The sequence below is a fragment of the Sinocyclocheilus rhinocerous genome, unplaced genomic scaffold (assembly GCF_001515625.1).
Source record: "Sinocyclocheilus rhinocerous isolate Xijiao unplaced genomic scaffold, SAMN03320098_v1.1 scaffold2360, whole genome shotgun sequence".
In the NCBI taxonomy this organism is placed as follows: Eukaryota; Metazoa; Chordata; class Actinopteri; order Cypriniformes; family Cyprinidae; genus Sinocyclocheilus; species Sinocyclocheilus rhinocerous.
Genome location: NW_015630061.1, coordinates 89541 through 101611, shown reverse-complemented (window position 1 = coordinate 101611; position 12071 = coordinate 89541). Strand labels below are relative to the sequence as shown.

At 41.3% G+C, this 12071-nt stretch overlaps 1 protein-coding gene across 6 annotated transcripts in view; it reads right to left on the bottom strand.

Annotated features, from left to right (window-relative positions):
* The window catches only part of tab2 (TGF-beta activated kinase 1 (MAP3K7) binding protein 2), a 48505-nt gene that overhangs the window by 6155 nt on the left and 30279 nt on the right, over positions 1-12071 (bottom strand). For all 6 annotated transcript variants that reach the window (XM_016552162.1, XM_016552164.1, XM_016552159.1 and 3 more), the window contains exon 3: positions 5956-7510. In XM_016552162.1, coding sequence (XP_016407648.1) covers positions 5956-7510 — 1555 coding nt within the window. The remainder of the gene's footprint in view (positions 1-5955; positions 7511-12071) is intronic.

Genomic DNA, 12071 nt, shown 5'->3' with positions numbered 1-12071 from the left:
AAAAGCGCACTTTTTCATTTTATAATGCCGTCTTATTGCTCTTCTTCCTAGTAGGTGCATTTTAAAAATGTTTTCCCGATGAATCCTGGACTCCTGCTCAAAATGATAAATTAATATAAGGACAGCTACAAAAAATAAAGCTGTTATCGTTCCCTCCTGACGGATGACCGCTCAGTGGAATCCCGGAAAATAAACCGTGGAACTTTGACCAATGAGAGAACGGTTTACTCACGCGTGACTTGTATTAACAAATTTGGTCCGTTTAGAAACTTTGCAGTGTGAAAGCGAACCGCACCAAGAATAAAAAGCAACACTGTAATAATTGTAATCCCTGTTTCGGAACAAAGCAATCGATCTACAGGTGTGAAAGCACCCTAACACTAGCTTGTTGCTCTATTCTTTAAAAAAAAAAAACAACCTTGCTGCGTTAAGCTAACTGAGACTTGTTATAGCACTTGCATATCATTGCTCTTTTGTTAGATTTGATTGCTTCTATTGTCCTCATTTGTAAGTCGCTTTGGATAAAAGCACCTGCTAAAAGACTAAATGTAAATGTAAATATCATCTGAAGTGTCTGCTAGGAGCTTAAGAAATAAATGAAAATTAAGTGTTACTGGACAACTGTTAGAGTTAAGGCCTTTTCACACTGAAAATTCGGCGCAATGACGCTTTTGAATCGAAACAATAGATCCCTATAGGGCTATTCACGATCATTCGCAGCCTGAAAAAGCAAGGATTCCCCTTCTAGGGAACTAGAGGGCACATTGGGAAATGCAGCCTGCATGGCCGGTGTCTAAAGCACATGTGAAACAACGCCAATCCATTGGTTCACCTGGCCCATGACGTCATAGACGGGATGCCCGGAAGTATAAAAGGGCACCTGCTGAATACGTCACCAACTTTGCAGTCTTCAGGAGCCATCTGTTTGAAGTGCGTGTGAGAGACCAAGGCAGATGAGCGCTGTGGAAAGTGTGTGCCTCCGTGCCCGAGGTTTCTGACACTTGAGGACACACACGATCTATGCGTTATGTGTCAGATGCCACAGATACTATTGGGTTGTTATGACGAAGTGTGACCATGGAGTCGTTTCAGCCTGCTGCTGCGAGATCGTGGGCGGAGCTATATTCAGCTCGGCCGTGCCTCTCTAATATGCATGTTATTGTGTGTGGAGAGCCTCGCTGGGCGTGAATATATTTAAATACTCTGTGGAGAGAGACTTGCAAGCTTTCTCTCCCAGGGTGTTTCAGCACCTAGAGTGGTTATGGGGAATTTCTCTTCCGGAGTTAATCCGGATGGGTTTAGGAGTGGGCTGCCTCCCCAGGCGTCTGGGTAGTTTTAAGTGGGTGGTCCCTCTGAATCCCGCTTAGTGGGTTTGGGCTGAGTACACTGCTCCCCCTCTTCAGAGCTTAAGTAAACAGTCCCTACTCAGAGTGTAGCTGTCTGCAGATGGTTATGCTCCAGTTCAAGCTTATTTTGCTCTGGAATATGGCGGTCTGAGGGCAGCTATGTTCTAGCCTGGCTTGGGTTCCCCTTGGCACAAGTTCTCTCGATTAAGCGCTGAAGTCTTTGTCTAGGAATCTGCTATTCAAGGATAGCTGTGTTCCAGCTCAGAGACTGCTCCCGTTTTTAGGGTTTTTAAATAGGGGTCTCCAAGAGCCCCTTGCATGGACTGTGCTATCTCCCCTTTTAAGTAGATGGCCCACTTCTGTGGTCTGGGCGATCTTCAGCCTTATCTGAGGGAACTGCTATTCGAGGATAGGTGTGTCCAGCCCTCTAGTGTTTTGGCCACAGCTTACATCAGGCTTTGATCTCGGACTAATGATGTTTATGTGTTCGCTCTTAACAAATCATTTACTGATGGCCCGGATCTCCCTCTTGTGAGCTCCTGGTCAATGACACGGTGTTTCGTTGCCTACTGTGGGACTGACATGGACTGGGAACCTCCTTAGCATAGCCATCTGAGGATGGTTATATTTCAGCCATTGTTATGGCAGGATGGGCTTACTTGAATACAGCTATCTGAGGTGAGCTGTGTCTTACTGGCAGTTCTGGTGAGCCCTCTCCTGGAGTGATCCCCTTTCCTAGAGCCTAGCTAACTGAGGATAGCTATGTGATAGCTCAGTGATTGCTCCCCTGCCTAGGGTTTTAAGTAGTGGTCTCCTAGAGCCCTTGCCTTGACAGTGCTATCTCCCCTGCTAGGGTTGTAAGTAGATAGCCCACTCTCTATGGTCTGGGCAGCTTTGCAGGAAGGTTTTGCCTGGCTATCTAGGCTAGCTGTGTATGGTTATTCTGGTCTACAAGCCTTCTTAAGACCTATATGACATAGCTATCTGAGGATAGCTGTGTTCTTGCTCTGCAGCTATTTCTCCTTACTGGGATTTAAGTAGCTATCTTTGAGCTCCTCTAGTGGCTTTCTAGTTAGTCTCTTCAGTGGTCTTGTGTATCCAGGCTTATATGGCTCAGACATAGCTATCTGAGGATAGCTGTGTTCTTGCTCTGCAGCTATTTCTCCTTACTGGGATTTAAGTAGCTATCTTTGAGCTCCTCTAGTGGCTTTCTAGTTAGTCTCTTCAGTGGTCTTGTGTATCCAGGCTTATATGGCTCACATAGCATAGCTATCTGAGGATAGTTGTGCTCTTAACTTGAGTGGGATGTTCCCCTTGATCTAATCGGGTTCCCCATTTCTGACAAATTGTGTGAGCGGCCCGTGGCGCAGTGGCATGGCCCCTTTCTGAGGAAAGGCTTTGTTTATGTCTGTCACTTCCTTGGTGCTCCCCCCACCAGGTGGACAGGCATGCACCTCGGCACGACATGGTTGGATTTCGTTCCCAATATGCCCCCTAGGGGGCACAGCGTGGAAATCCCTAGAAGGGGAACGTCTCGGGTTACGCATGCCTACGGCCTGCCTGTTTACGTCTCCTTCAGACATCTAAGTGGATGACGTATTCAGCAGGTGCCCTTTTATACTTCCGGGCATCCCGTCTATGACGTCATGGGCCAGGTGAACCAATGGATTGGCGTTGTTTCACACGTGCTTCAGACACCGGTCATGCAGGCTGCATTTATCTCGTTCACTGTGGATCTCGCGAGCCAGATTTGAGGATCACTGCTACAGATCTTCCGTACTAAAAAAAAAAATATTGAGTGAAACATTTTTCTACACATGAAATATGAAAACAAATAGACATAAGATTACGACGATATATTTTCTGCATGTGTTTTGTGTGCAGCTCATGGTATTTTTATAACAAGAAAAGGATGTTGACAAATGATAAGCAGTGTAGCGTCATTAAACATACAAAGAGTGCATGTCTGCCTATTATAGAATCAAAATCAACTATAGATCACAGTCAGAAGTTATTCCAAGCACTAGATGATGGTTTAAAGTGGGTTTTAAGCAAATACATTAATTACATACATTTTCAAATGTTGCTTGATGCAAATTGTACCTCTAATTACATTTTAGGATGTATTCTTGTAAGCATTATAGATAGTTTGTGTTTCCGGTGTAGAACCAAGCTTTATTTATCTTAATTTAAGGCTGTATATGGAGCAGCAGAAGATGTTAAATCCATATACGAGATACATATCTGAGGAAAAATGCATTGTTGGTCGGTGCCACCTAGCGTGCAGGCGTGAATTAGCAGAAGGCGATCAATCGTTTCGCGTTCGATGCGAAAGCACCGTTCGGTGGCAATTTGCCTTGCTTTTTCACATTGCACCCAGTGTGACACGGCCTTTAGGTGTCATATGGGCTATATAAGGCAAACACAACACTGTTCATTACATTTCACACACACGCATAAGGAGCTTGGCTTTCATCTCCAGCTGGAAGTTAACAACACAGTACTCCGTTTACGACTGCAGTTTTTCTAAGCATGTCTGGGTTATCGGTATTTTAAAGTTTTACAACATAAAATATATAGCATGCCTCACACTAGAAAGGCTGCTTTCTATATGGGACACAAGTGCTTGTGAACATATCTCTGGCATTATTCTCAATATAGGCTAATATACAGAGAAAGAGGTGAAAGCAGAAGAAAGATTATTTGCTGTATCAGAATTTAAAGTCCCCCTGTAGTCAAAAATGTTATCCTTTAAAACTCATCTTTGATCATCAAAATGACATATTTAAATGTTTTTTCTTGTAAAAATAATTTTCTCATGCCTTAAAATAGTTTGAATGCAACTCTACACCCTTGCCTCATCACACACACGCATAAGGAGCTTGGCTTTCATCTCCAGCTGGAAGTTAACAACACAGTACTCCGTTTACGACTGCAGTTTTTCTAAGCATGTCTGGGTTATCGGTATTTTAAAGTTTTACAACATAAAATATATAGCATGCCTCACACTAGAAAGGCTGCTTTCTATATGGGACACAAGTGCTTGTGAACATATCTCTGGCATTATTCTCAATATAGGCTAATATACAGAGAAAGAGGTGAAAGCAGAAGAAAGATTATTTGCTGTATCAGGGGAAATATTAACAGTTAGCGAAACATCTACAGAAAAAATATAACTGTTACCGGAATAACCTGGCTGCCTTCTCACTAGTCCCTCTGCTTTGCAGCACAGTTAATGATATGCTAATTGGTTATTGAGTTTTGTGACGTAGCAAAAAAAAGGCTGTTTCAAACCGCGTTTCTGTGACTGCCTTTGGGAAACTACAGTTTTAAGGAGAAAATACTCAGCAATGGTGTTGATAAATGGATTGGCACATGGTTTGTCTAAAAGCATATTAAAAACACTACATAGACAAATAAACAACATTAAAAAAACTTGATGTTCACCACAGGGGGACTTTAACACAATTACATTTTTTCTAATGAACACTATGAGCAGATCAGATGGACCATGCGTCTATTTTCGGTACTTATTTGCTTTAATGTCTAGCAACCTAAAATCAGAAGGATCAAAAAAGGTAAATATCTGAAATAGCCTAGGGTGGTGGTGAGGACAGTTCTAGTTTAGAAATCTTAAATATCTTAAATGTAAAAATATCCTACAAAAAGATAATCAAATAATGTATTAAAGGATTTGTTTACTTCCAGAATGAAAATTTTCCAATAGTTTACTCACCCCCATGTCATCCATGATGTTCATGTCTTTGTTTCTTCAGTCACAAAGAAATTAAGTTTTTTGAGGAAAACATTCCAGGATTTTTCTCCAGTGGACTTTAATGGTGGTCACTGGGTTGAAGGTCCAAATTGCAGCTTCAAATGGGTCTAAATGATCCCAGCCAAGGAATATGGGTCTTAACTTGCCAAACGATTGCTCATTTTCTAAAAAAAATTAAAATGCATGTACTTTTTAACCACAAATGATCATCTTGCACTAGCTCTGTGATGCGCATTAAGAAATCACGTTGGAAAAGTCACGTACGGTTAGTTCTTTGTCTGTGTACTTCGGTTCAAAACGGTAGGGTAGGGTGAAAATCTAATTTTCTCCTCCAACTTCAAGGGTGTTTGACTTCTTTGCATGTTCACTTTGTAAACAATGGGTCGGTGTTTCCGCCTACGTCACCGCATGACCTTTCCAACACTGCATAACGCGTGAGGTCAAGCTAGTGCAAGACGAGCATTTGTGGTTAAAAGCAAAAATTTTTTTTAGAAAATGAGCAATCGTTTGGATAGATAAGACCCTTATTCCTCGGCTGGGATCGTTTAGAGCCCTTTGAAGCTGCAATTTTTGACCTTCAACCCGTTGGCCACCATTGAAGTCCACTATATAGAGAAAAATTCTGGAATGTTTTCCTTAATTTCCTCAAACCTCAATTTTTTCGAGACTGAAGAAAGACAGACATGACCATCTCGGATGACATGGGGGTGAATTATCAGGAAATTTTCATTCTGGAGTGAACTACTCCTTTAAATCCGAACGGAAGGCATCGTAAAACACAATCAACAAAACACCAGAGCAGGAGAAAGTGCTCGCCCTCACTGACGAACGTACCTTGTGTGTACGCAGCATCGTCCGCACCCATGCTGAGTCTGTGCTGCTCCGAGCTTTTGTCCTGGTGAGGTGAGAGCGGGTCGGACTGGTACAGCGGATCCGGCTCCGCGTAATGGTGATCGCCCGGTAGACTGAGCAGGTTAGTCGGCTCAAACGTGGGCGACACCACCCCAGGAGACACAGCCGGAGGTTTATTGGGGGAGACAGTGATTTTGAAGGTGTATTTGGTGTTGGGCTGCGTCACCACCACGCGAGGAGACGTGGCCGTGCCTCCAGCTCCCACAGAGGGACGGGATTTGGGCGGGTGGTGGTGTATGTATGCAGGGCCCATGCTCACCTGGCTCCCCAAAGCTCGCAGACCGGCGGAGCCCTGTAGCGCGGGATTGGCCGAGATATAGACCGTCGGCGGATTCCTCGCCCCTCCGTCGTCGGCCGATGCATTCGCAGAGATGTAGAACTTGGGCTGCGAGCGAGGGGCGTTGGGAACGAGGGCACAGTCGTCTGCAGCGGGCGGGGACGGGGAGATGTACACCGTGGGCTGGCTGCGACTCAGCCCAGCGCCGCCGATCGAGATGGGAGTGGAGGGACCCGCGGACGCAGCCAGCGAAGACGACGCTGGACAGGACGAAGACGTAGAGCTACAGGCGGCTCGCGGCGCAGAGCTGGAGCGCAGGAGTGTCGCCGTTGACCCTCCGGACATCCTCTGCGGAGACTCCAGCTTTATCTCGATCTGATTCTTCCGCGGCCCGGTGGAGATGTTCTGGATGTTGTACTGGCTGAAGGAGGACGAGCTGGAGGAAGGTGAGGGTGTGGAGGAAGCGGCCTGTAAAGCCACGGCCGAGGGAATGGAGGGCGCCTGGGTGTTGGTGGGCGAGCTGATGGGCATGTACACGTGCGAGGTCTGATGCTGGCTGCCGGTCCAGGAGCTCTGGGAAGCTGCAGGGTGGCTGATCTGGTAGATCTGCTGAGCAGGCTGCGAGGTGGGGCTGTACTGAGCTCGGCCCTGCACCTGTCGCGTGGAGCCCGGCTGGGTCACGTACGGCCGGATGTAGATGGAGTTTGGGCTGTTCAGGCCCGACTGAGGCCCTCCATGGATGTGCAGGGAGGTCGGCGTGTTGCGGCCGGTATTGGGCGCAAGCGTCACCGTGATCGGGTTGAAGCGCGGGGTGGGAGGCGGTCCGTGACCTTTGCCCCCGACCTGGTAAAGGCCCAGGTGCTGAGGAGGCTGTGGCTTGCGAGTGGACTCCATGGTGGCGAAGGCGCCGAGGCTCGCGGGCGTGTGTGTCATCACAGACGGCGTTTCGGGCTGGTAGAACTCGGAGAGAGGGGATGGCACGGTCAAAGGCCCATCGCTTGCGCTGGGGGTGACAGTCCTGCTGCCATTCATCCTCATTACATCTCGCTGCACGGCGCCATGGGTATTCTGAGAGATGCCGAGGTTGAGCTGGGTCATGTGATTGCGAAGATCTGTCGAACTCTGGCTGCCTTCGCTATACAAGAAACCAGGACTCACCTTGGTCAGGTACTCGCAACACGCAGCTAAATTGTTCTTATTCTGGGGAGAGAAGAGAGAGACAAGTCTGTCAGCTTCAGATCGAGTAGATACTGTATGTGTGGGTCACTTTTGTATACAGTTAGTTCCATATGTATTTGGACGCAGACACAATTTTTATTATTTTAGCTGCTGACCAAAACATATTCAAGTTAGAGTTATATAATGAATATGGGCTTAAAGTGCACACTCTGACCTTTAATTTGAGGGTATTCACATCAAAATTGGAGGTTAAAGGTTAAGGAATTACAGCTCTTTAATATGTACCTCCCCCACTTTTTCAAGGGACCATAAGTAATTGGACAGTTGACTCAAAAGCTGTTTCATGGACGGGTGTGGGCTATTCCTTCATTATTTCTACATCAATTAAGCAGGTAAAAGGTCTGGAGTAGGGATGCTCATTTTAACCGGTTAACCTAACCGACCGTAATAATTTTGATCGATTAATACAATCAGTTAAACGGTTTAAAAAGTCATTTATTTATTTAGTTATTTTTTTCAGTAATTTACCAAAATATTTAAAAAGGTTTGCTGCATGGTTAAAATACGCTACGCACATAAAAATTTGTGTTTTTTAGGGAAAAGAAAAAAAAACATAAGTCGCGTATAAGTCGCATTTTATGATTTCATTTTCAGAGAAGGTGCTGGCTCTTTTTAAGGATAAATTGGATTTGGACCCACTCAACATCGGTATACAGAAAGTTCAACGAGTTGGAAAAGCTCTTAAAGTACAGGATGAAATCCGGAGTCGACCTCGACCAACAATGGTGTCTTTTTTAAGAATCAAGCACAGAGATCGAGTGATGGCCAACGCGAGAAAGCTGAAGGGTTCGAATATTTTTATAAACGAGGACTATCCTGAATCGGTTCGAAAGAGGAGAAAGGAACTGATTCCTAAAATGAAAGCTGCAAGAGAAAGAGGGGACATTGCTTTCTTAAGGTACGATAAACTCATTGTTCATAAGAGGCAAGCAAAGGAGAACATGTGAGGATGTGACAAGGATCAAGGTGTGACGTGATGTGATGTGCTGTATATTGTGTCTATTGCCGTTTTATTGCCAAAAAAATATGTAAAGTTTGCTCATTTTAATATTTGTAGTTTGAGGAACAAAGTATATGAAGTTGCTGATTTGTTGCTATCAAACACAATTAATATTGTTGCTATATCTGAAACTCATTTGGATGAGACATTTGATGATAATGCTGTTATATCCTAATAAGAGGATATAATTTATATAGAAGAGATAGAAATAAGTACGGTGGAGGTGTTGCCTTTTATGTGCAGAATCATATTTCTGTAAGAGTAAGGAATGATATCATGTGTAATGAAGTGGAGGTTCTATGGCTGCAAGGTAATTTACCTCATGTCAAGCCAAGTTTAGTAGGATGTTGTTATAGGCCACCAGGTTCAAACCATAAATATTTGGAAGACATGGGTGAGATGCTGAATAAGGTATGTGAATTAAATATAGAAGTTGTTTTTTTTAGGTGATCTTAATATTAATTGGTTAGTACATGAGTGCTTTTTAAAGAATCAATTGGTAAATATAAATTGAAACAGACGGTTAGACAACCAACGAGAATAAGCATAAATAATAAGGGCAAGTCCACGTCATCTTGTATAGATCATATTTATTTGAGCAATGAAGATTTGTATACGGCAGCAATTTCAGTTCAAGTAGGTTTTAGTGATCATAATATAGTTGTGATTGCAAGGAAAAACAAAATTTCCAAAGCTAAGCAAAGAATTGTGTTTAAAAGGTCATATAGGAGGTTTTCCCAGGAAGCTTTCTTGAGGGATATTAGTAATGTAAAGTGGTCAGAGATTTATGATGTAGAAGAACCAAATAATGCACTTGAATTATTCATTAGAAAATTTCAGCCAGTTATTGATAATCATGCGCCTGTTAAGAAATTAATTATAAAGGATTGTAGAGCATCCTGGATTGAAAGCGAACTAAAGGACTATATGGCTCAGAGAGACGAGGCTTTGGAAAAAGCAAAAAAAACTGGTAGTGTAACGGATAGACAGAAATATTGTAAATTGAGAAATTATGTCACAGGTCTTAATAAAAAGAAAAAGAAACAATATTATACATTACAGTTAAGTAGTAAGAAGAAAGATGGGAAGAAGCTTTGGAAGGTATTAAATAATATAATGGGAAGACAGAAGTCCTCACAACCTGCTTCAATTGACTGTGAAGGTACTTATATGACAAAACCTGAAGAAATTGCTAATTATTTGAATGATTATTTTAGCAGGAAGATACAGAATTTGAGGAAAGAAATATCATATGTGACAGAAAATACCTCTTCAATTCTTAATATAAAGAACTATATGAGAGATAAGAACTGTTATTTTGAGTTTGGTGAATTGGGAGAAGAAACTGTGAAAAGGCTAATAAAATCTGTCTGTAAAGAAACAACCAGGGATAGATAATATAGATGATAATCTGATCCGATTAGCCATAGATTATGTGTCTGGTCCAATACGTCATACGTTAACCGATTATTAACCGTTAACCGACAAGATTATTTTAAATTAGAATTGAATAAAATTAGAAAGGAGGGATGTAACGACTAACCGCGAGCCGGTTGAAAATATCATAGTTAGTTATATGGAAACGAAAGTTGTTAACATTCAACCCGTTCTTTATCATCAGTAGTATTATTTGTGATTTGATTTGAATTATGTGAATGTGAGTTTCTCTTTTGCTGTGTTATACCGCAGGCTTCGGATGCTTTCACTTTCGAATTCACGATCTTGTTGTCACTGTTTTGCTTGCATACATCTACACACCTTCCATTTTTTAAGACTAAAACAAAAGATGGATTCTTTGTTATTCTTAATCAAAAAGCACAACAACAATAAATCAGTAAGATACAATGACAAACTAGCTTACAAAACGTTTATTAACAAAAACCATAGCGTTATGTGAGGTAAACAGCAAAGATACGTTTTTCAAAAATGAAAACAAAAAGAAAAGTAAAACTAAAGTAAAACTGCATGTTTTTTCCCCACAATAATACCAGCAGGTTCACCTTCTCTGGTTTAAGAAGCGGTCTTTTACTTGACTTTCGCTTGAAAACCATCCATCGTTTCCTCAATATGCACGTCATTTTTGCTGTAGCTGAGTAGGTATACTCTCTAAGCGCTGTTTCATGGATCGTGATTAAAATGCAGTGGTTGCCTCTAATTTTAAATGGAAAGAGCACAGACAAAGCCTTAGTTTGTTTATATGAAGAGATTTATTTTATTTGGGGCTTGTTTTAAATTTTCAATTTAGTTTTGTTATTTACATTTACATTATATTTAAATTTAGTCATTTAGCAGGTGCTTTTGTCCGAAGCGATTTACAAATGAGGACAATAGAAGCAATCAAAACCAACAAAAGAGCAAATGCATGCAAGTGCTATATTAGTATATTATTATAGTGTTATATTTCAATTTCACAAAGAAACGTACAGTATTTTGTCCAAGCAATAATAAAAGGACGCATTTAATTTATAATTTGTCTTAAATCTCATTTTGTTAAAAAAATAAATAAATCGTGCATCGAACCAAATCATGAGTTGAGTGAATCGTTACATCCCTACCTGTGACCCATTAAACATACTAACATTTGTTTCCCGGGGATTAATTTTACAAAAGCAGCAAACAACAGAACATGAGGATTCACATGGTCTTCATATCACATCACGCACCAGCAGCGCTTCTGCCAGTGGAGAAAAACATCATAAAGCTAGGCTATATATATATATATACACAGTGGGTACAATTCTGTCTCTGAGCTCTTCAGGCAGTTCCTTTGACCTCATGATTCTCATTTGCTCTGACATGCACTGTGAGCTGTAAGGTCTTATATAGACAGGTGTGTGGCTTTCCTAATCAAGTCCAGTCAGTATAATCAAACACAGCTGGACTCAAATGAAGGTGTAGAACCATCTCAAGGATGATCAGAAGAAATGGACAACACCTGAGTTAAATATATGAGTGTCACAGCAAAGGGCCTGAATACTTAGGACCATGTGATATTTCAGTTTTTCTTTTTTAATAAATCTGCAAAAATGTCAACAATTCTGTGTGTTTCTGTCCACATGGGGTTCTGTGTGTACATTAATGAGGAAAAAAAATCAACTTAAATGATTTTAGCAAATGGCTACAATATAACAAAGAGTGAAAAATTTAAGGGGGTCTGAATACTTTCCGTACCCACTGTATATAAAATAATAATACATTTTCCATTTTGTTACATTTTCTTTAAAATGTTACATTTTCTTTAAAAATCTTTAATATGCAGCACAAACATGTTCTGATTTGATGCCTTCAAATAAACAATGAAATTATAACCGTTTACATGAAGGATTGGTTATTTATCCTGATAACAGAAAAAAAATTGATTTTTGGAATTCTTTATATACATGTTAGAAAGAAATTTCTATTTCATTAAATTGAGATTTAATATTAAATATTATGTTATTTATTTTATACATGTAAAAGAGATGTCTATTTTTCAGTAAATATTAAAATATTAAAAGTTTATAATAATTTAAAAATTATAAT